The sequence below is a fragment of the Haliotis rubra genome, unplaced genomic scaffold, assembly GCF_003918875.1.
Source record: "Haliotis rubra isolate DU_JTF1 unplaced genomic scaffold, ASM391887v1 Scf717, whole genome shotgun sequence".
NCBI lineage: Eukaryota > Metazoa > Mollusca > Gastropoda > Lepetellida > Haliotidae > Haliotis > Haliotis rubra.
In genome coordinates, this window is record NW_025767432.1 from 302,037 (window position 1) to 328,623 (window position 26,587).

The following is a 26,587-nucleotide window of genomic DNA, read 5'->3' on the forward strand; positions in this document are numbered from 1 at the left end:
TGTGTTAACACGCTAGGTGTGTAGGTATTGAAAAGGGAATCAACTCTTGTGAAGACCTTCGTGGAAATGGACAAAATGGGATAAGCATAGGAATACTTTTTGCAATTGATGTGTGTGGACATAATGTTGTAAGATGACATATCAGAATGGTTCAAGATGGCAAAGAAAGAATTTACACATCCCTTTATTGATACATGGTAGCAATAATAACAACAAGGCAAGGAGGCGGATGTGTTGGTGCTAAATGGGTAGCATGATAACCAGAGTCAAGTAAAATTCTGTTCAGGCCAGTAATCTCTAAAGTATTTGGCACCATCTTTTATCGTGAGATATTTGACTGCGAGACAGAGTTGAAATTTGTGTGTGGAGGGTTGCATGATTTATTATTCATGAAAATAATTTCAGCTATTATGTTAATATGCTGTTGAGGTTCACTTAACGTCCATGTGTGTTATGATTACAGATGGATGCCTTTCCTTTACCCAAGACCTAATTCATAGTCAATGATTCATGATTCACAATGAGGAAACTTATTAGTTTTGATAGATTTCTGACACACCTAGTCCATTGTTCACTTACTTGAGAATTTCATCAGTTACGAGAAGAAAAACAAACTGTCAAGATATTTGGAGAGATTAAAAAAAAGTCATTGTGAAATAGACCTCATCCAATTATCATATCATCTTTCTTTCCAGCCGACCTTAATTTGAAGCGAAAACATTATTCCTCGCTATAGATATCATTTCCCAGAGGCATCCAGTTTCTCACATAGGTTGTCCTTTAATGCGAGAAATCGATGAACAGAAAAATGTGAAGTGATGGTGTGAAATGACTATCAGCGGGGATGCGTCAATAGCAAAGTGACAGGCAACGGGTGCCGAGAATCGCGAGCTGTCACCACGATGTACTTGGACACTATTACTGTCACTTTCAGACCAGACTAGCAGGCAGCAGGCTGTGAAATGAGTTATCAAATCTTACGTTCATATTGATTAAATGCTGTGTAAAAGTACTATTGTATATTTACAGCCACACAGAAACTGATGCACTATTGTACATTTCAGTCACTCGTGATTTCCTGGCTACCTTGCTCATCTTGTTGCCGTATTGTGCTGTCACAGTCTTTGAGAAAATAGTATATTGTTATTATCTAGTATATAAATATGTATTAGTCCATAATCCAGACATATTTAAATGGCAGTCCAAGTCTTTGTTTTCAAATGATTTTCACATGGTTGTGAAATATACGATGTAGAAAGTTGGTTAGGTAGCCTTCTAGTGGAGGTGCTCAAGTGCTGGCTCTTCATTGGTTTATGGGCGATGGGGTAGCCTAGTGGTTAAGCATCCGCTTGTCATGCTGAAGACCCGGGTTCAATTCCCCACATGGGTACAATGTATGAAGCTCATTTCTGGTGTTCCCTGCTGCGATATATAGCTGGAATATTGCTAAAAGTGTCGTAAAACTAAACTTACTCACTCTTCATTGGTTTGATTCTCCACATAGTGCAATGTGCGAAACTCATCCATGGTAATCTCTGTTGTTGAAATTATCTTAATATTGGTGTAATATTGCTCTCTCTGTAATTATTTCCTGTATTTTGAAGAATCAACATATTTTTCAAAAATACTCAAAAGATTGATGATCAAGTCAACATTTCACCTTATAGCAGTAGCTGTACTTTTCAATAAGAAACCAACTCTGTCAGAAGAAAGTTTGTATTGATAGCTGATACTGTTGAGACATCAATAAGTGTGTATTCACACTTGTGCAGATTCCTTGCTGAGTAAGCAATGATTGTGATGAGAGGAATCTAAGCAGGGATCAGATGACACTGTGGTTGAGTGTGGACAGTCCATGAACAAATGGCCACCTGGGACGACTGTCTCAACTGTGGCCCAGTCTGGTTAGAGTGCCCAATGGCTCCCAAGACTGAGGGTATTGACTGGTAGTTTTCCCCATTCCAGTCGCAGCATATAATAACTCTCTGGGAGGATACAATTGCAGTGTTGCTGCAGGCTTCAAAACCTCACTCACTCACTCACTCACTCACTCACTCACTCACTCACTCACTCACTCACTCACTCTTCACTCACTCACTCACTCACTCACTCACTCACTCACTCACTCACTCACTCACTCACTCACTCACTCACTCACTCACTCACTCACTCACTCACTCACTCACTCACTCACTCACTCACTCACTCACTCACTCACTCACTCACTCACTCACTCACTCACTCCGATGTAAATTCAATGTTCCTGGCACAATGGCTTCAATGCATTGGTATCTCCAATTTCCGTTGATGGCATTGATGTGACATTTCCGGGCCTAATTGTTTACTTCAGCATTTTAAACTTGACATATTTGTTATTTGTAAAATATAATTGTGATAACAGGTTAACTGTTACATTTTTTACTTTATGAATACAGCTGTGATATATACTGAAAGTACTTAGTGTTCAAGTTGCTATTTCTGAAACTGCTATTACCAAGTTGTGGAAGCATGCATGTTTCTGCCACAAGCATGTGGAAGGAAGCACCTAAGCACTCAGGCGACGCCCACTGATCACCAGGTATATATATTTAGCACAGCATGGATGGAAAAATAAACTTGATTTTCTGCAAGTTAGCTTTGCTGTGATTTCTAAAATCAATACAAACCAGGGAAGGCAGATTTGGCGTAATGAACTTCACAAGGGGGGTCTTCAAAGACATTTGTGAGGACCCCTCGAGGGTTGACTATGTTAGTCTGCCGCTCTGTGCAGTGGCCTAGTGGTCTTGTCAGAGGCAGCCCACCCCCTGGGGTGAAGAGAAGCCCAGTAATTACACAGGGAGCAGGGAGACTGAGTGTACCACTCTCAATCTGAGTCCAGCTCTGTCCCCAGGGGGTGCCCTACACAATAGGGTCACAGCTCCCGCTCATACGCGATTGGTTCACGGATTTGAGATCTTCAAAGGCTCAAGGACCCCTTGATGACTGCAGAAACAATGAAACAGTCTACCATTTTGATTTTGCTTTCATTTGACAATTTTTGAGTTCAGATTCCGTCCCTGATTACACAGTATTTGCACATTTCAAAGAGATTTATTTCCAGCTCATGAAGAAGTTTATCTGCATCGCTTACTTGGCAGAATACATATTGACATTTTGATAAAAAATATGTAATAGCTTTGTAATACAAGATAAAACATCTTCAGATGTGTGTTTTGTCGACTACAATTAAACAGTATGTATTGTTCGTGGATTTGAGTTCTGGTGATTGTCACTTCTGAAGTTATTTGGAAAGTTTGGAAATAGTTTCAGTGTCCATATGTGTCCTTCAGATGATATCAACAGTTACACAGACATAACGAGCTTTAAAAGAGGAAATCAGGAATATACATTGTAAATTTTCTCTGATCAGTTATTATAAAGTAAGATTTAACAAAATCAGTTGCTTTTTATCTCCTGATGAGTTTCCCAAAATTTAAACTTAACTATGCCACTATAGTTAATGTAAGACGTTATCAACAACACAATTTTCATATTGGTAATCATTGATATTTCTTCCCATCAAATGTAATTGAGATTATTGATCACTTTAGTCAACTCTAAAAAATTGTGAAAGTCATTGAGGGTAATTTAGGATCACCTTCTCGCTGGTCTGTCATTCATATGAATACATGGTCTATACAGTGATCTTCCCTGAACTGGTATATTTCCATGTGTTGGTCTATACAGTGATCTTCCCTGAACTGGTATATTTCCATGTGTTGGTCTATACAGTGATCTTCCCTGAACTGGTATATTCCCATGTGTTGGTCTATACAGTGATCTTCCCTGAACTGGTATATTCCCATGTGTTGGTCTATACAGGATCTTCCCTGAACTGGTATATTCCCATGTGTTGGTCTATACAGTGATCTTCCCTAATATGGTATGTTCCCATATGTTGGTCTATACAGTGATCTTCCCTGAACTGGTATATTCCCATGTGTTGGTCTATACAGTGATCTTCCCTGAACTGGTATGTTCCCATGTGTTGGTCTATACAGTGATCTTCCCTGAACTGGTATATTTCCCATGTGTTGGTCTATACAGTGATCTTCCCTGAACTGGTATATTTCACATGTGTTGGTCTATACAGTGATCTTCCCCGAAATGTTATATTCCCATGTGTTGGTGTATACAGTGATCTTCCCTAATATAGTGTCAGTTCCAATGAGTTGGTCTATACAGTGATCTTCCCCAAAATGTTATATTCCCATGTGTTGGTGTATACAGTGATCTTCCCTAATATGGTGTCAGTTCCCATGAGTTGGTCTATACAATGATCTTCCTTGAAATGGTTTCAGTTTCCCAGTGCTGGTATTGCCATACAACCTGTGATACGATACATCACAATTCTAAAATTTTCGTTGTGACTATATATTGCCAAAGTATTGTGCACTGAAGCTGCGATACGATATGGATCCTGATACAAGGGTGGCGATATGATATTTATCACGATACTAAAATCTTGAATTCTAACACCAACTATAAAACACCTTTAGAGTAAAACAGAACCATTTTTAAGTATTTCATCAAATTCCGCCAGCGTGTTTCAATGTTCATTCGGAAATGAGATAATTAAGTTTATACACGGACTTTGTGAATGTTTATAAAATGCGAGTGCTATGTTTGACACAGTTTCTGACGCTAGAATTTCCGTGAAACTTATGAATGGAAAATAAGTATGCATAAATTTTAATCATCAAACAAAAGTAAGTCTTTCTTCACAGATATCGCGATTCGGCAATATTCAAAGTAAAACATTGATGTATCGTGGCCCTTTTGAAGTATGGTATCGGGATATACGACAATGTAAAACTTTGTATCGATTCACTGTATCGGCGGCCCATGGATTGATGCATTGCTGCGTATCGATGAATCGTCACACCACTACAGTTTCCATGTGTTGGTCTCTACAATGATCTTCCCTGAAATGGTATCGGTTCCTATGTGTTGGTCATACAACGATCTTCCCTAAAATGGTGTCAGTTCCCATATGTTTGTCTATATAGTGATCTTCCTTGAAATGGCATCAATTTCTTTGTTTTCTAGCCATGAAGTGTGTAGTTAAAGCTCTTTCTGAACTGTCTCTTATGTTTGCTCGTATGACATGGCAGTATAACAGTTCATTTTCCTTGTCAATCAGCCATTGCTGGGTGTTCAGTGTAATTCATTTTGTTTTGTATACAGTCATAATGTTTTGTGCATGCACTGCTGTTTCTGTCTCTATTCATTTCTAGTGTATATGTATAGTTGTATTGCTACCAATCCCTCTTCTCAATTACCAGTAGTAGGTTATTAAAGAAGCTCTTTTCCTTTTTGTGTTGGAATTGTCGTGACTGCCGCTCATTGGAGCTACTGTTATCTAACTCAATCAGGCCCCGTCCACATCAGCGGCTAACAATGAAATATTACAAGCTTGGATAACAAAAAAATCAACTGTAACAAAACGTGCCTTGAGGCAGATTGAAACCTCCTCTTCTGCCAATAACCAAACTCAGTTTGATACAAGAGAATTTTGATGTAGAAACTAAGTAACTAATGTGAATCGAGATGACTTCAGAATTCTTCACAAGCATGCAGGAGATTGTTAACGTGGCCTGGATACCCATTTATCATCCAAAACTGTGTTCCACAGGAGATATCGCTTGTGTGAGATCAGGCGATATCTCCTAGGAGATATCGTTTTGACAGTAGATTTTGCACAATGCCCTCACAATGCTATGACGTCATGAACTTGATGACGTCACAATGCTATGACATCGCTGCACTGCAAATCTTATGGCAGTACTGTGTTCAGAGATGTACATTTTTCATTGAAAATTAATGAAGAGTGATTTTGGATGATAAATAGAATCTCACCCTCGTGTCTTCTGATATCAAATATATCAACACTCGTTGATAAAAGTAAAAATATCCTCGGCAAGCCTCGGATATTTGTTATTTTATCAACTCGTGGTGATATATTTGATATCAAAAGACACTCGGGTGAGATTCTCTATGTCTTCTATACTTTTTTAGAGCTTGTTAGGTTTCACCAACTTCAAACAATTTAATCACTTTACCATTTGGGGATGTGTAGAGGTGTCACTGATTGGAATTTGTCTGAATTTTCAACTGAAATTGTATTTATATATTCAACAATGATTAAATTCATTATTCTGTACTTAGATAACAATGATTTGTTTAGACCCGTAATTAATCAATTTAATGCAAAGTATGAACCAAGGTGATCTGTTAAATGTTTTACAAGATACATGTCTACCATTGTCCATCTGAATTATGATAATCGTTATAGATGTAAACATTCCTCTGGCAGTGAATTAAGAAGTCCCAGTTATCCAGTGTCACATAAAAAAGAAAGATTCTTCTGAAATGATCACAAAACTTTTGTTGTCCACACATCACATTTGTGAGGCATTTCATCTGTGTGGAACCAGTGTGTGACAAGGGATCAATAGCACAAGATGCCATATTCACAATTCTGACAATTCTAGTTAAGAATTTGTGGCCAGCAACATATGCTTGTCATCTTTACATGATGAATGCATCCCAATTGGGGCATTTGGAAAGGTAAGTGGTTGAGGGTTCGCCCATCATGCCAAAGACCTGGGTTCAAATCCCCACATTTCTGATGTCCACACCATGATTGCTGACATGCTGTTAAAAGCCGCGTATAAATCACTCACTCACTCACATCCTAATAGACCAGGCCAGCAGGAGTTATTTGATGGATAGCATGAGTCATTGGTTTGTCTGGTCCAAAAACAGTTATGTGTAGACCGCCCTCATGTTGCTGAATGAATCTGTGAGACAGGGTAAATGTAAGCACGTACACAGTGGTGATGTCATAATCGCAGCAGTGGGTATGGAGTGTGCTTCAAGTACTAATTGAAACTTATTAGTCATAAAAATAACTGTAGCAATGTAAATGCTTAGACATTATATTTTTCAATTAAAATGCATAAGAAATAACAGTTCATATGCGAATGTGGTGAAGCATCTTTAACATTGCCCACAGATGAGTACAACTGTCAACCATACTCGGGGCGCATCTTCCTGTTAAAATGATACTTGCACAGCCATGTCGCCATTTCAAACAGTGCATGATTAATAACCTTCAACTTTTGCACATGTCATTCCAAGTTTGACATGAATAAACATGGATTTTGGCAGAATCTTGTCCAGATCATTTCTACGGTTGGTTTTTGTCCGTGAGATAAATGAGCTGTCAACACAGCCATGTTTTTGCCTGATCTCAAACCTGTTTTGTCCTGCTCTCTCTCAGCATGTGTTACGAGCATCTAGGGACGAGGGCAATGGCTATTCCTGCTCTGAGAGGCTCAGCAGGTAGTAATGATAGTGCCCTGGGCAGCCAGCTCCAATCTGTACGTCATGTAATACAACCACACATTATTTGTTTCTATGTATATCCATTAGCGGCAATCAAAGGTTCGGACGTTTTTTATGGGACGAATATTCACTGATGGCCCTACAGGGAGTGCTTGGTTTAGTCCTTCCTTAAACTCAACTGACTGTGTATCATTTAAGTTGGAGAGTAATTTTCGTTTCATAAATAACTATTGATATGCATAAAGAGTTAAGAGTTTGAATTTTCGATTTGCCTCTCTGGGTTTGAGGTATGGATTGAGTTTGGGTGAAATGAATATATATACGCAAACATTTTCGTCTCTTCAGTTTGGGTGATTTGAATTTGGGTAAATTTGTGTTTTTTCATTCAAAAGTACAGCAGCTGATTACAACTTGGGCCTTGTTACCATGGAAACATTATCCTTCAACTTTTTACTTTCATGGAATTATTTACTTTATGAGACTTTGACATGTCATGTGACTTGATAATGGTGACAGTTTGAATATATGATATCCTTAGATGAGTTGAGGTATGAACAGGTTGCCATTTTACAAAGTGGTCTTAGCCCTGATGATAAGTCCCAAACCTTAACACAAACTTATGACAGTCATACTGATACGGTTGCTTTGTACAGTGATGCCTAGGTCCTTCCATGCCCTTCAGAAATATACCACCTCCCTGGTGTAGAGGTTAGACTGACCACCCAGAGAGCGGAAGGTTGCGGATTCACTCCCCAGCCTTAAAGGTGTCATATCTAAAGGCGCTAAAATATGGTACTTGTTGATCCCTGCTTGGCACTCGGCATTAATGGGTACAACCAGGACTGGTCGGCTCTGAGTCAGTATAATGTGTCTGAGTAGGATATTCATGCTTAACTGCGTCATGGTATCTCGGTGAGCTAGCAGTATAAAGCCAGGTTAAGTCTGGGCTAGTACAAGCAGCCACACATACACACTCATGCATGTTGTCATATGAGCGAAATATTCTTTATTATGACGGTAAGTCCAATTTCTACCTCATCTCACCCTTCAGAAGTAGGGATGACACATTTGGGTGACATGTCTGATTAGGTGTCTTCAAACCCAGATGGCCTGGATGTTGTTCATGCTGTCGACCACTGGTTTGTCAGGTCCAAACCTGCAATGTCTTGATTAGTGTTGGGTATCGAAAATCAAATCCACTATCGATTAATAGAGGACTTCTGGTGAACGATTATCGATTGTAATCGAAATATATACATTTTTAATATAATCACCAATTTTAAGGGTTTTTCCCTAGGTTTTTTTTTCTGTCAGTTAGCAATACGTGTATATTTTCATATCTAAATTTTAAAGTGCAGTAATTTTACTTTCTACATACAAATTATTCTGTTTATTTATACAACAAATATCTATCAGTATATCTCATTACGTTCATGATAGATGTAAAATTTATTCATAGACAGGTTACAGTAATATTTACCGTAGCGATGAATACGAAACCATGAATACAATGCGCATAGCTTTAGGCTGTTGAAGGCATGAATATTCATCAAATTGAATGGTTAGTTTACTTCAATCAAGTGTGCTATACTAAAACAACAAAATTCCAATTAATCGAAAATATGTTTTTTATAATCGATAATTATCTTTCGATCGATTTTCGATTATTTTCGATCATGGGAACACCACTACTTATTATCCATGATAATCTGTCTGCAGTTTTCCCAGTATATTATTAGTCATTACCAACATTTGTAATTTAGTACCATTGTTGACAAAATACCAAATATTTCACAAAATTAAGCAGATATTTTCCAGGTGATAACATCTGTATCCATATTTAGAAACAATGTCAGGAGGTACACTGTATCGATATGTCAATATTTTGATTTTCAGTAACAGCCTCAGGCTGAGGAGTTTGCCCTGATACCCTGCAATGCATTAAATTGATCATTTTTCACATTTTGCATTTGAGGGCAAGCCTTGTGACACAGTGATTATTCATTGGAAAAATGAATAGATTGTCAAAAAATGATAATTATATTTACTTTTGTAATGGCTTCCCAAAGGACCTCTTTTCGAAGAATTCATTGATGAAAATTTAGAAACTGTAGCAACAGAAATTAAAATCTATATAAAATCTCTCATTCTACCATGGCTACGTGAAATGCTTGAATTTGATTGGTCAATCCATAAAATCAGACTGTATCAATTTGGATTGAAAATGCGCTTCACTGCGCACGTATACAACACTGCCGCACTACTTCAGCTTGGCCACCAACATGACTAACATCAACACAACAGACGTGATGGAAATGCTGATGAAACATTTATTAAAACTCGAAAAATACAATTTTACGATTTCTCCTCCACAATTATTAGGGAACCTCACTATCATAATTATTACAACTGTCTACTTCCAAGAAAATAAGTAGGTCAGACGATTCCATTATAGTGTGGCCTGGGGTGGGTGGGTGGGGTGTACAGTAACACCGCACACAAAACAAAAGGTTGGTTGATAGTCTCTAAATTAATCATTTGAAACCTCACGCTATGCGTTCGGCTTCAATTGAAATTTAGAGACTATCAATTCGGTCTAATATTCATCTAATTTCCAAACACAGTACGTTTATCTACTAAATCACTCACTCGACCCTACCAATCAGCCACAAGTGGACTCACTCACTCACCCTAAGAAGCCAAACAACCAACTCACTCAGTCGCTCTCACCAGGTGACTGACCCACTCACACACTCACTCCAAGGTGTGATTCACCATTATAGGAATAGCCCTACAGCATCCCTCTTATATTAAGGGTTTCTAAGGAATCTTTCGTCACCCTGAAGAAGACAGTTGTTCCTTATGCAGCAGTCCTGTGTATATTATTCCTCAAGAAACCCGATATCTTGTTAAATTCCAGCTATTTCTTATTGACAAAAAGATGCAGTGAGGTAGCCTAGTGGTTACAGCGTTCGCCCGACACGCCAAAAACCTGGGTTTGATTCCCCACATGGGTACAATGTGTAAGCCCATTTCTGTAGTACCCACAGTGATATTCCTGGAATATTGCTAAAACCAAAAGCAGCGTAAAACCAAACTGACACTCTCTCAGTATTGACATAAAATGGGATTATAACTGTAATGTTTGTAATTATGTTCATAACTTTGAAATCACAAGAGAATTGGATAATTCAATGTATCTATTTTCTTCCAAACAGTCATTGTTACCTGTTTTTTTGGCCTATGACACTCACAGAAACCATAGATTCATATAATGTAGAATTTAATTATCCATTCATGAAATGAAGTGATAATGGTGAATTTGTATTTTAGATATTCAGGAATGTATAGATTTCCAACACTGACGAGGTATAGTGATACTTACAAGAATATACTGAGACACTCATTAAGCTGCCATCTACATGAGATCAAGTGTTCTTTTCAAAATATCAAATTACTTTTTTTGCTTTCATTTTGTACAAATGTAGCAGAAACTTGGCAAACTACATTAAGATAGTCATCGTTTTGTTTCAATCCTTAAAGGAATGTTATGTACCGTATTTCCCAGTTAAGTGCTATGTTCATATCAACATCCCAAGACCTTCATCTAGTCTGATGACTGGCTTATATCTGTGATATTCTAGTTGTTTTACTGTCCTTCGTTGACAGGATTTTACAATCTATCTTTACTTATTGTTAATCTATATATTGTTTTAGTCACGATATGGCTGAAATATTGCCAAAGTGACTTTAAATTTGAACTCACTCACTCACTCTGATGACTGGCGTCTGTAAATAATCCTTATATGTGCACCTTAAAAACTGAAATATGACAATATTTATATTCTTGTGTAAATAACACACATTTTACAAACACGAGGATACTATGTTAGAAACTGTTACTCAGGTGGTCATAAGATGCAACTTATACATCAAATGGGGACGGTGGGGTAGCCTAGTGGTTAAAGTGTTGGCTCGTCACGCCGAAGACCCGGGTTCGGTTCCCCACATGGGCACAATGTGTTAAGCCCATTTCTGGTGTCCCCCGCTGTGATATTGCTGGAATAGTGCTTAAAGCGGCGTAAAACTAAACTCAGTCAGTAATACATCAAATGGTGAGTCATGTAAATGTTTGGATTGCTGCTCAGAATATCAATCACTGGATTTTCTGGTCCAAACTAAATTATATACAGGTAGTTGTCATATAGGTAGAATATTGCTGATTGTGTCATTGAACAACAGACCCGTGAAGGTCCGGGTTAGAATGAATCTTCAGTAACCCATGCTTGTCGTAAGAGGCAACTAACGGGATCGCCAAACTAAACTCACTCACTCATTGAACATCAATTATATATACATTCCTTTTCAATAGAAAACAACAACACAAATGGCATAATTTACCAGCAAATCTTTTATGAGAAAGTTTTACCAGTGGAATATTTTATTATTACTGCTGTCATTGAAATCACATTTGGCTTACTGAGTTGTATGGTTTAACTAAGTCCTTTCCCAAGTCCTTGGGTGTTTATTACTACTACTAATGTAACTACAGTTTGAATTATCAAAACTAAAGCTGCATGTGTAGCATTTATTGGAAAGCAGATCACTCTGGACTCAAAGCGACATAATTCCTAAACATGAAACTGTTGAGAGTAAGCACTGAAAATAAAAGCTGGTGTGTATCATCCCAACCCTATCTAACTCATATTTAAAAAAAATGTTTTCATTGCACTGGGTACCGTGTCAATCATATAGCAATTACCAGCATGAGACCATTGTTCCTATTTTGGGCTAGACTGCAGGTAGCAAATATTTCATGGGTCACAGTCTACATGATTGCTCCCTGATGAGAACAAATGGCCCTCTGCCTGTGAGGGGTCAGGCCTCTTGTCCCCAGGAGACTGCCACTTCTAGCCCATTATCACTGGTGCTCTATAGATGATATTGCCGTTTGCTGTAAGCACATCCCAAGGGTTTCAAACCCCTGTGGTTTCCATGGCGCCACTACTTCTGGTGCACCATGGGATAGATTTTAAACAGTGTATGATCCAAAGGTATAATGAAATTGTAGACACACATGAGGAAATATTGAAAAATAACAACTGATGCTTTGAAACTTATGCTTTGGGCTGCATTGTATAAGTTGATAAAGGTTCTTCAGTTCCAAACAGTTGTAGGCTGAGATGGGTTTTTTTACATTATATTTTTTTCTCTCCATATATTGATGTGGATTAAGGTGGATGGAATGAGAAGTACAGTGAAGTTATTGATTTAAATATTGTATGGAATATTGGTGAAATAATGTATTACTGTTCGTTCACTCACTCCCTCACTCACTCACTCACTCACTCACTCACTCACTCACTCACTCACTCACTCACTCACTCACTCACTCACTCACTCACTCACTCACTCTCACTCACTCACTCACTCACTCACTCACTCACTCACTCACTCACTCACTCACTCACTCACTCACTCACTCACTCACTCACTCACTCACTCACTCACTCACTCACTCACTCACTCACTCACTCACCCACCTCACTGCTGAAAACTGAAGTACATCATTTGACCTTACAGTTCTCTCACACACAGTACTGCATTTGGAATCAGACACTTCCGTCAATTATAAATATATTATAGAACCAATCAAAAAGTGATAAACAAATATTGTGTTTGTTGTAAACATTCCTTCAGCCTACTTGACATTTTACTACATATATAACACAGAAAATGAGGTGTCTAATGGATATCAATGTCTCTCACTTAGAGAAAAGTCAGACCTTTTCACTGACTCCAGACAAATATCAGGTGTTGGAGGTTGTGACCAAATTCTTTCCATAATCATACGAAATGTCTGTTAAAATCAGGGTCTGTGTAATTCAGACTAGGTCAACATGTGCTTATGTATCGTGTCAAACAGTGATGATACCAGGTGTTCACAAAATGGTGAACATATCCTGAATCCCCAGTGGCACTGGTCACAAACACATGCAAAGGCAAGGCAAGTCTTACCCTGAATGCAGGAACATGTGGTACAAGTTAAATAGGGAAATGCATTGGAAATCATTTGAGCATTGATGAGATGAATTTGGAAATATCCTCCATAGCATCTTCATAACTACTTACAAGATTTTAAAGAGTTAAATGTTTGTGTGTGATACTTATTTTTGGAGATGTTGATATTGAGTCGTAACTTTAACTTCAGTTTGTATTTTTGGAAGAAGTGACATCGTAAATCATTTTGGTGCCATAATGACGTAAAATTCAACTGAGCTGAATTGTATGTGCTTTTGTCAGACAGATATGAGCCAATCACATTGCTAGATTTCATGGTTAAAGGAGCATGTGAGTTTGAATTCAGTGGAAAAAGTTCCCTCCCTTTGTTGCAAAGGAATACAATGATAGGTTTGAGTGAGTATGGTTTTACACTGCCTTCAGCAATATTCCAGCAATATTATGGCGGTGACCACAGAAGTGCGCTTCGCACGATGTACCCATGTGGTGAATCAAACCAGAGTCTTTGGCGTGAAGAGCAAATGCTTTAACCACTGGGCTACCCCATTGCTGATTGTAGGATTAAATCCCAGAATCTCCATAATTTTGTTTCTGTTTTTGTCTATGGGATATGATTTGTTGTTTAATGCCACTCTCCACAGATTCCAGCTATGTGATGGCAGTCTGTTAATAGTCCAGTCTGGACCAGACAATCCAGTGTTGTTCATAAAGCCTTCGTGGTCTTCAAGGAAAGTTTTGATCGTGTACGATAGTCTTCTAGTTTTAATTCATCGCGGAGAAAGTTTAAGCTATGGCGACTGGGCAGTGTAGACAATGCAAGGGGTTTTCTAGTATGGGTATTCTTAAGATTGATATCCGGAGCAGCTCTAAGTCGTAGTATCCCTGTTTTATCTATTTCAAACCATGACACCAGTAGCGAAGATTTTCCAAACTGGGTATATGATGACATGTATCAACCAAGTCAGTGAACCGATCTGGTTTGTCTTTTCTTAAAACAGGCATGGGTTGCTGAAGAAAAAATGTGGCTCATCTGAAATGGTAGTTAAAGTGTTAGCTTGTCATGACAAAGGCCTGAGTTCTGTTCCCCACACGTGCGAAGCCCATTTCTGTTCGGAATATTACCAGAGTGTTGTTGAAAGGGACGTAAAATGATGCTCACTCACTCGTACTGGTGCCACGTGGGAAGTGTAACAATTGTGCCACTCTTATTGACATCAGTATGACACACATGCAGAAGAAATAAGCCCTATGTATCATGTATTCATGCTTTCATTGGAGTATGAATTCAAGTCTGAAAACAAAAGCATCAGCAGCATATTATTGTATGGAAAAGTTTGCTAGCTGGAGCACAAGAAGTTCACTACCATTATCTTTAAGAACAAATGTTGCCCACAAGAAGCATCGGTCTGAAAGAAGCACATTGTGGGAATTCATTGTTATCAGTCATGTAGCAATTTGGGCCATAGAATTCTCATCAGGTGTATCTAAACAATCAGCCATTATAGTCACATTAGGGACTTATTGGCAATTACCCAAGGTCTGTGTTTTGAGAATCATCCGAATGGGCATTTAAACATTCCAAGCGGCTGGCTATTGAAGTTTGTATTGTAATGGTATGCAGGTGTGGACCTCCTGACTGTGTAGCTGTTGAATCAGCAGACCGGGGGGTATTCAGGGACAGCCCTGTCTCACCACTTGTCTGGGTTTGGACCTCATGGGACCAATAATAAATTCTGTCATATGTTTGTCTGGGCGTGCGTCATATTGAAAGGATGCCATATTTGAGCTTCCCTGTTGTTCAAGCACTCGACATGCTGTTTCAAATCGTGCCAATTTATTACATGAACTGATGTTCACTGATGCTTGGTAGTTTGGGTCTGCAACAGGTGGGATTGAAATTAAATTACACTTTGTGGTAGTATCTTGAATCTAACTTTGATACTGAATGTTTATGGGTTCTGATAAACCATCATCTACATTGGGGTAATTGTACATGAAAATGAAAGTGTTGCAGCAGCTTGGTGGGAAGATGTGAGAATGTAGTGTGGCATTGTTTCTTCTGCAGCCTTGAAACTTGAATGTGTCTTCATGACTCCTGTTGGTGCCACATTGTCAAGAGGTCAAGGTCATCTCTGAAGTTCTTATGAAACATGCTTGCATTGTTCTTTACCAGTTTGCAAGTTTACTTGTACAATACATAAGAGTTGGTGTTCATTAAGTTTGTGGTTTGAAAGTTATGTTTTTGGATTGTCAGTTCATGGTGTGATTGTAAGCCTTTTGAATTTTCTAGAAATAATTGGTGAGAATAGAGACTGATCCTATTTCTCGACAACAGTTTGACAGCTCTGAAATTGGTATTGGTGGCTAGTTGTTGGAATGTTCACACTCTCAAACTGGAGTTTGGCAACATGTGATGTCAACGTAACTTTGCCGTGTGAAGGCTGCTTTAAACTTGACATGGTACTGGTGCAGTGAAACGACATTTGTTGAGACTGAATACACGGACATGCACACACATGCACGCGCGCGCACACACTCACGCACACACACACTTTGAACATGGCTTTAAACCCCATTCACCTCACCTAATTACCTACTGTGCAAACCAGCATGCAACATGTAAGACACTCAGACTCAGCCAGGGCCCTGGTTCATTAGCAAGATACGAAATCAATGATACCTAATCACTGATATTAAAGCAGATGGTAAGGTATTGACAAATGCCAAGAGGAAATATGTACCAAACAATTTATGTTGTCTTTAGACATTTTAAAACTATGGCACCCTTCCTTTGCATAACCTATGGTGCCATACAATCTAAGCCACCTGTAATACATTCTAGAACGTTTGTTTGGCCAGTTGTCAAATTCTGAATCAAGAGCTTTGTCTTAAAAACATTTAATCCAGAATGGAAGTTATCAGTTTGGAACACGTGCTGTAAAGCTCAAGAAACCTTCTGAAACAGCTACAATATAACTAAACAAAATTGTAATATGCCCTATGATTGTAATATATCACCGTTTTCTTGTGTGTGGATCACTCATTGGTTTCACTGGTCAAAGGAGCGGTGGGGTAGCCTAGTGGTTAAAGCATCCACTCATCACACTGAAGACCTGGGTTCTATTCCCCACATGGGTGGAATGAATCAAGCCTAGTTCAAGCGTCAGTTGTTGTGATATTGCTAAAGGTTGTGTAAAACCATTCTCACTCACTCCCTCTCTTGTCCAGATTCAGTTTCTAAAGCCATCATCATTTGCTTGGAACATTCTGAGAGCAATATTAACCAACAAACTTTTTGTCTTGAATTGCCTGTGTTGAGAAAACATTGCGACATTTGCCTATCTCGCCAAAAACCTGGGTTCAATTCCAAACAAGATACATTGCATAGAGCTGCCTTTTGAGATCCCTTGCTATGATATGGTGTCTTTCCAGAGCTTTGAAGATGAACAAAACTCCCATAGGCTTTCAACAGTCTTGGCGCAAAGATGTCTTTGTGGAACTGGCACCCTGGGGAATGTGTGATTCTGCTGTAGCCCATATAATCCTGTACCGATTTCCTCAAAGCAGTCTTAAGGTTCCCTGACTTTCCCTTGACATGGAGTAGTCACAGTGCTGAGATATCTTCGTGGAGTTTGAATGTCACAGGAAAAATCACAAATACCAACAGCATTCATTCAGTTTCATGAAGATAAAAGAAGAATGGTTTCTGGTTCTAGTTGGAAATGATGCTCAGATTATAATCAGGTGTTATGCGATGTTAGCGCTTGTTATTACTATATATGTCTATTAAGTTTTACAGCTTAAATGCACTAAGTCCAATTCAAAACACCAGTGTGTAACAGAGGACTCCAATCCCATCATGGCCCTATACATATTTTGAAGCAGTCGGCTGTGTCACATGCAATTATGCTAACGTCCCACGGTACCTAGTCTCAAGCCAGTGGAAAGAGTAAATGCCATTGAAAGAAACTGGGAATTTGTTATCTTTGGTTCCCTGGTTGCCAATCAAGATAATTTATTGATCTTCAAATGAAATGATAAATGCCTCGTTTTAAAGCCTCCTCATTGCCACCGATCAATAATTAAAGTACCTATTAATAAGTTAGGATCATCCCCTATGGACTTATTCCAACTTTTGTCAAACAAGAATGGCTCTTGGTTTAAGGTCTGTTTTTGGAAGGCTGCACTGGGACGTGAGGCTAATTAACAGATTTTGTGATGTGCATCCGTGTGGGCCATTGTTGACAGGGAGAGGAGGTGTGTTCAGGGAACCATTAGCATATTTGTACAAACAACTTGCATCAATTGTTTGTACTTTGTGGCCCACGCCGGATTAATTCAGCCTGTTGTCACCTAAATGAGGTTTAGTTAAAAACCAAAATTAAATTACAGCTATTATCAGTTTTGGTGGTCCGTTGTTTCATCGGGGATGTAATTGTGGAGAGAGGGTGATGATGAATGGGTGATATGGAAGCGGGGATATTCAGCGTTGGTGTTATAGATATCTGCATCTGCAGCAAAATGTGGAAAAGATAACTTTAATTTGCATCTCCATCTTAACTGACTATTGTTCTCAAAATGTGTTTCCTTAAATTTCCTCATCAACATAGCCAATGTATGTGCTTAGCCGGTAACTGATATGTCATCTGGTGGAATAATACAGTTTGAAGCAAATTGTTATATTTTCCTGAATTCCCAGATGGTCACATTTATCCCAGACAGTAATTTTATTTTTTCTTCTTCTCTGAAAACTTATAATGTATTTTTCATGAGGGGTTGTGCAACATATAGAGTATTCCTTGGGCTGGTGGACTTCCATGCTATGGATGGATGTCCGTGCATGTTGTCACTATTGTGGACAGTAGATATTAGGTTTAGCTGCATCTTTGTGGCTCTAGGGCTGTGTCTGTAAGCCTGTGTAATGATGGGAGTATGGGGTGTCTCAAGACTAAGGGCACAGTGAGTGAGTGAGGTGGGATTAAAGCCATTTTGTCAGTTTAATGTGGGAAGAAAGCCCAAAGTGATGGCGGTCTCAAAACATTTACCATGTTGGTGAAGCCGTTAAGTGTGGTTCTGGTGTCCCCCACCGTGATATTGCTGGAATATTGCTAAAAGTGGCGTTAAACCCTACTCACTCACTCACTATTAAGCATGGGTGCTGACGAACCAAGAAACGTAATTGGGGCAAACCAGGGCCCCGTTTCACAAAGCGATCATAGCGCTAAGATGATCAGAACTCCCATACTTTAACATAGACTTATGACAGGCCTAAGTCACGCCGAAGACCGGGTTCGATTCCCCACATGGGCACAATGTGTTAAAGCCCATTTCTGGTGTCCCCCGCCGTGATATTGCTGGAATATTGCTAAAAGCGGCGTAAAACTAAACTCAGTCAGTCAGTATGACAGGCCTAACACTATGATTGCTTTGTGAAACGTCCCCCTGGATTTCAGCAGATGATCATAAGTTTCTGCCATGCCCATGGAATGCAGTTCTGCACCATACGACCCCACAAAGGGTACAAATATCTTGAAGTCATAACATATGGGTCCGTCTGTCTATCAAACACCGTTCATTTATCTGAAACTGCAAGATTGTACATGTATTCAGTGAAACTTTGCATGAGTGAGCCTTGCAATTAAGCAATGTTTGCATTGAGTTCATTTATCAGCATTTATCAGCATGTAAGTGCCACTTACTTTTCTTGTAAGAGCCGACTTAGATGAGGGTCATCGTGCCTTATTGGCAGTGTAATGAATTCTCGCTGAAAGGACAGTGGTATCCCTTCAGGAGCATAGTAGGTGAGGTGAGGTGAAATTGGGTTTAAGTTGTGCTTGAGAATATTTCGCTCATATGATGATGTGCATGCGTGTGTATGTGTATGTGCGGCTGCTTGTACTAGCCGAGACTGAAGCTGGTTTTACAGTGCTAGCCCACTGAGATACCATGCCGCAGTAAAGCATGAATACCCCACTCAGACACATTATACTGACGTCGAGCCGACCAGTCCTTGTTGTACCCATTAATGCCGGGCGCCAGGCAGGGACCAACAAGTACCATATTTTAACGTCTTTTGGTATGACGCAACCTTCCGCTCTCCGGGCGGATGCTCTAACCACTACACCACGGAGGCGGTCCATGCATAGTATGTACGATCAATGGACACAGTGACATGAGACACATGCTGGAGGGCACCAGTGGCATCAGAAACATAATGGTCGGTGGTGTCTATGATTTTCAGGGTAGCAATGACAACAGCAAAATGATGGGTGCAAAAATTGGCACGGCAACATGGTGCATGTGTTGTGTCTCCAACTTTCAGGTGAACACTTCCACTAGCAATGTGGTCGATGTATGTGTCACCTTGGTGGTAACAATGGCACCAGCAAGATGATGAAAGATAATAATGGTACCAGCAAGATGATGAAAGGTAATAATGGCACCAGCAAGATGGTAGATGGTGACATTGGCACCAGCAAGATAATTGAAGGTAATAATGGCACCAGCAAGATGATGGATGGTAAAAATAGCACCAGCAAGATGATGGATGATACCAATGGCACCAGCAAGATGATGGATGGTAACAATGGCACCAGCAAGATGATGGATGGTAAAAATAGCACCAGCAAGATGATGGATGATACCAATGGCACCAACAAGATGATGGATGGTAACAATGGCACCAGCAAAATGATGAAAGGTAACAATGGTACTAGCAAGATGATGGATGATACCAATGGCACCAGCAAGATGATGGATGGTAACAATGGCACCAGCAAAATGATGAAAGGTAACAATGGTACCAGCAAGATGATGGATGGTAATAATAGCACCAGCAAGATGATGGATGATACCAATGGCACCAGCAAGATGATGGATGGTGACAATGGCACCAGCAAGATGATGGATGGTAACAATGGCACCAGCAACTTGATGGATGGTAACAATAGCACCAGCAAGATGATGTTGGTAACAATGGCAATAGGTGCATGGTGGGTGTGTTAACACCTTGAGGATAACAATGTCACCAGCAAGATGATGGATGATACCAATGGCACCAGCAAGATGATGTTGGTAACAATGGCACCAGCAAGATGATGGATGGTAACAATGACACCAGCGACTTGATTGATAGTAACAATGGCACCAGCAAGATGATGGATGGTAACAATGGCACCAGCAAGATGATGGAAGGTAACAATGGCACCAGCAACTTGATTGATGGTAACAATGGCAATAGCTGCATGGTGGGTGTGTTAACACCTTGAGGATAACAATGTCACCAGCAAGATATCGGATGGTAACAATAGCGTCACCATCTTTATGGATGGTAACAGTAGCATCAGCAACTAGATGAACGGTTACAATGGCACCAGGAATTTGATGGTAACCATGACACCCAAAACATGATGTGTGTGCCTTGTCTTCCACGTTGATGGTAACAATGGTGTCAGAAGAAGTATGATATTCTGCAGATTCCAATCAATTGTTTTCTTAAGCAGTATCTTTGTGTAGTGTTCAGTGGCTGCAAGCCTCAATGTAAGTAGGGACACATCTCAGGAGACATTACTAAACTTGTTTCAGCATTTTTCACCATACATGTTTACTTTACAGTCAAGAGAATCATCCACTGGTTCCATATTGTAAAGGGAGATAACTCCTTCTAATTGGACATGACGCCTTCAACATTGCATCATATGTACTTACTGAATAAGTCATGATTTTTTATCTCGAAATTATACATTGCAAAGAAAGTAAGACACAAGTCTTCTGCAGAAGACAAATATGGCTTGAAGATCTTTGCCAAGGAGAAATATTGATGCAAAGTGCCTTGCCTCATTGTTGTATAAAGTCCATAGAGACTTGAGGATGGGAGTCTTCCTGTAGGCAACAGAGCAACACCTCTGGTGCCAGGGAAAGAGATTGACATACCAACATGTGATGAACGCACAAGTGCAGAGCGTTATATGGCTGCAGACAAGGGCCCAACATGTGTTTTCTGTGTTCAAGGAACACTTTTTGTACTTCAGTCACTTAAATCTGTGTTCTTTTGCTTGTAATCATGACACATGAAACTGCATCAGTTGTCAATGAGAGAAACATCATGTACAGAGGTCAGCAGCAGGCTTTGGGGAATGAAAAATATCAAACTTGTCAACAAACGTATGATACAAATCCTACCTCTTGTTGTAGGAATGAATAAAAAATACAAATTCTACAATTTCCATATTACGTGTTGGTAATTCTCAAGCAGATGTTATGTTGCCGGTATGTTCAATAATCTGCCTGAAGAAATCCGTTCGTTCAGTTTCAGCATGAAGAGACAAGGTACTTTATGTTATGCCATTGGGTTTCGTTTGATCCCATTTTGGGGTAAAAACTACAAGTTTATTGACGAGTGTCATGGCCATCCCCAAGGGGGCACTGTCTCGCTCAGTTTACTGGAGGCTCCCTCCTCCCTGAAATAAAGCTCGTGCAGATCCGGAAATAATTTTAGCAGCTGGGGTTTACTTTTCTCCAGTTTGAAACCTCCTGGTCTCCATGGGCAGATAAAATGCCTCTGAAAAGAGCCATGAAATGGACTGTATTATGGTGATAGATTAGACTGGGGAGTTGCCTCGATGGTAAGGGGCCCTACTGAGGTCTAGCTTGCCATTGGCTGATCCCGATGGGGGCTCCACCTGGTAGAGAATGATTACATAGTCAGCAGCAGACACCCAAGGGAGATCACTCATTTGGGTCTTGGCAGGTGGTAAGTGCTATGTGGCTGTGGCAATAATTACATCAGGTCCCCAGTTTGGTATCCAGGGGCGTGGGCTACGATGCATCCTGCTTATAATGGTGGCCCCAGGGAGCTCTCCAGTCTCCGAAGGTTCAATTATCACAGAAAATGTCTGCACACAACCTCACATAACTCTCAACATGGAGGTTCTGAACCGGTCGCCTTCGCTGTATGCATCCTGCATGGCTTTTCTGCTGACATGTACACACGTTGAATCTCAGCTGCATGGAACTTTAAATGCATGTGGGAATTACAATGTCCGCCTAGTTCTCCATATCTGAATTGACATTCCAATGGCTGTCGGTTTCAGGTACGAAGACACAGATCTTGCAAGACAAAAAACACACATTAAACCTTTTTCGGTATGAAAACAATTGAATGTAAATTGATTTAATATAAATAATACACATTTCCATCATTCATAGTTATAAGTAAGAAATGGACACAATGAATTACAATATAAAAAAAGCATAAATTTCCTCTTATTGAGGATATCCGTGTAAACGAATAATCCCAACCAAACGAAAAGTTAATTATGTACCACCATCAACTCCAAACCCAATGTGGTTTGTCAGAATATTCCAATCATCATGAAGAAAGTTTTCCAAGTTTGCGTACTTTGTGTAGAACCCCCGCATTTCACTCAGCCTCTGCAAGATGCAGCTTGCCCGCAGTAACTGTGTTGCTTGGTTCCCAGGGAGAACACCTGAATATATTGACAGCCCTGTAATGGATATACAAAACTATTCGGAGGTCTTGCCTGAATAATGAGCCCTCAGGGGGTTCATTGTATTTTTTAACAAGAAGAAACCTAAGATAGTTTTCATTTGTCATAATATGCAAGACATCGAGAGATGAGAGACTTTAGGGAGAGGACGCAAACTGTCGTTAGAATTAACTCGTGAAAATGTAGCTCTCTGGTTTATAATCTCCCTTGGGATGATAGAGTTTCATAATATGGCGTGCTGTTCTTTACCAGCGCCCCCTGTGGGCATGGCTCTAATTAACTCCTCTACAAGCAGACCTTAGTCAATCAGAAAACTTAACTCTCAACGGATACCAGCATATTTTGTAAGAGATGGCCAAGCCATCCAGGGAATCAGCTTTTATTACCGGAGGACATCTTTGATAAATAAAGCCAAATAAATATTAATGGGAAACAGTGAAAAATATCTTGGGGATTGGCAATATACTGATTTCATTTGATATGTTGTGCTGGGTTTGAGAGGAACCACTCAGTGGACTTGACCCTTGGTGCAGCCTTGCTTCTTTGATTAGGGCCTTTACTGTCTCCTTGTCCTTCTACCCTCAAATGAGCAAGAACGATAACAAATTATGTTTGACGCTTTTATGCAAATAATTGAAGCATGTATGAAAGCAGATTTTAGAAGAAGGAAACGTTTTTCCGATTTGGAAATAGTTTGCTGCATTGGTTAATTTTTTTGCAAGGTGGAATTAGATTAGGCTAAATTTTTTGTGCCATCTTTGTGAAAGATTTATGCAGTTCACTTATGAACCAGCTCTCTGCATGTAAATGCTGCCAGAAACGGATCTGGAATGGGAAGATATTGATACCTTTAATACTTGATTTAAGCCATTTGTTGCATGCGGTTTCATTTGTGTTTTTTGGGAAGTATTCCATCTATATTTTTCTACTCTTGTATGCTCAGTTTGATTTTTATAAAGAAAGATGGTTTCTGAAAGTGAAAGAACTGTAGTTCAGACGTGGAATGGAGGGGGTTATTAGCTCTGTTGGTTTAAGTATTGTTTGGGGCGGTGGGGTAGCCTTGTGGTTAAAGCGTTCGCTCGTCACGCCGAAAAATGGGTTCAATTCTCCACATTGGTACAATGTGTGAAGCCCATTTCTGGTAAATATTGATATTGCTGGAATATTACTTAAAGCAGCGTAAAACCAAACTCACTTACCCATTAACTGTTGTTTTAATGCACAATAGCTGTAAAAATCAGCTAGTACATGGTGTTTATTTATGCATTTTATGGGGATTCTTAGCATGTTGTCTGAGTATTTGTTCTGGACATAACTAATTGATTAGGCAGTACAACTCCAGAAGAAGTTATAAATGTCATCTTAAGTTGATTGTTGCTCATGGTATCAACCACTGGTACAGAATACGGATAAGATTATGTTCCAAGCAGCCATGAAATAAGTGGAATATTGCTCACCATGCATGAAACCAGAATGTTGATATCAATCAGTGTATGAAATAAGGCCCGTCCGACCAATTTCTGACTGACGATCTACATTTACAGCTAGCCAGCCCGATGGTCTGGTAAAAATGTTTAGAAAACATGTTCCATACATCTGAGTAATTTTCTTTGGATTGTCTGGTCTGGTTAAATCCATTTTGGGCTGGTAACATTTTGAAGTTACCAGCCCTGATGTCTGGCAGGGTTTTTGGCTTATTTCATTCACTGTATCAACCCTTAAAAATTTCAGAAACCTTTTATTGTGATTCATAAAGAAGTCATCTGCTAACAATGAAGATATGTGAACTCAAAATGAACTGCCCCTCAGTTCTTCGCTTTCTTATTTCAGATGGGACGTGTATTGCAATCCCGTGGACCCTGAACGATTCTTCTAACCTTGCCCGATCAGATACACCATCATCCACGTCATCATCTCTGGAGTGCAGCAAGAGCCCGCCAACAGGAAGTGACTCCCGCTCACCCGTGTCGGATTCCCTCACTCCCGATCACCTGCCGTTCTCCAACACTATCAACAAGGCTTTTCCCTATGGCTGCCATTTCTGTGACAAGGCCTTCCCTCGAATGGCTTACCTCAAAATACATGAAATTGTAAGTTTCAGAAACTTATATTGCAAGTGTTTTTTAAGATGCTCCTTGAACATTGTAAGCCTGAGCAGTTTGTTTGAGCAAAAAAATGCTTATACTATTTAGATATGATTATACATACACAGGTCACTAGGGTGAAGGGTGTGCAGGGTTGCAAATACATCCCCATGTCAAAAACAATTTGACATTAGGCCAGACCAATTCTATTTCTTGTTTTAGAGGTTTTTGTCCTCAGAAAACCTAAAGGCAGGAGGGAACAAAAATCACCAGTCAAAGTTATACACCTTTTAAATACTAAAAGTATTTTACTTTTGGCAATTTGTGAAGTCTTATATGGGGCAAAAAACAATCTAAAAAAAGTTTCTTGTAAGTTTATTATTTTGGCCAATAAGAACATTAGGATTTTATTTTTTGAGCAGGGCAAATTGATTTTTAGTTTTTTGTTATTCTTGAAAAAATACGACTGGCGGACCCTTAAAACAAGAAATAAAATTGGTCTGGCCCTATGTAGATTTAGTCACATATGTGTACAAGTATACAGACACTAGAACTGACGTTTGGTGAGATGACCAGGTCAAGGTGTTGTGGTGAGTCCGCCAGCACAGATTCAGGCCACCTTTATCAATAGTTAAAATGGCACGGCTGTTTTTTAACAATATTTCAGCTCTGTCAAGGCAAGGGACACCCAAAATGCACTTCACACTTTGTACTAATGTGGACGATAGAACCTGGGCCTTTGGCATGACGAGGCAGAACTTTACCCATGAGGCTACCCCACTGCCCCTTCGTTTGGTGTAACTTGCACTTTCTGTGAAATTGATACATGGACTTTTGAGTTGTTGAAATGATGTTTGTTGCATGTCACAGTCAGCAATATTCCGGCTAAATGACAGCCTTCTGTAAATAACCATACAGATAAAGATCATACATTACTCACAGTTTGATAATGATGTCTGGCATCAATTATGTCCCTACTGTGAGTGCCATGTCCATAGTTAGTATGTCACTTGTTTTTGTATACACTTTGTTGTGTAACGCCACACTCAGCAATATTCCAGCTATATGGCAGCGGTATGTAAACAAGCAAGTCTGGACCAGACAATCCAGTGATCGACAGCATGAGCATCGATTTACTCTAATGGGATACTTTGATATTTGTCAACCAAGTCAGCAGGCTTGACGAACTGACCCCGTTAATCGGCTCTTACGACAAGCATGGGTTGCTGAACTATTCTAACCCGGATTTTCACGGGCTTGAATGTGAATCAAGTGTTAAGACAGTGTTTGTGCCAACCTCACTTTAATGGGCTATGTGTGATTTCCAATGAAGACTTACAGAACTTAATTTCCTGTTGTTATACTGTAAGCTGTTCTAGCTGTTATTAAATTGTTCTAAATTTGTTTTGTAATGAGATATAATTCACAAAGTTTAATTAACCCTTTGGAATTTTAGAATTAATAGGTCCTAAGCATCCTATGCTGGTCATAGAAAGTAGCACCATATGGATCAGGTGGTCAGGCCAGGTGACTTGGTTCATGTCATTGCCCCAAGTAGCTTCCATTATAGCTCACAATGTCATC

The 26,587-nt window shown here is 39.5% G+C and overlaps 1 protein-coding gene across 1 annotated transcript in view; it reads left to right on the forward strand.

The window, feature by feature from the left end:
- LOC124259308 (zinc finger protein 423-like) overlaps positions 1-26,587 on the forward strand; it is a 67,402-nt gene that overhangs the window by 15,134 nt on the left and 25,681 nt on the right. Inside the window, 1 exon segment of the mRNA XM_046693416.1 lies at positions 24,750-25,009. Coding sequence (XP_046549372.1) covers positions 24,750-25,009 — 260 coding nt within the window.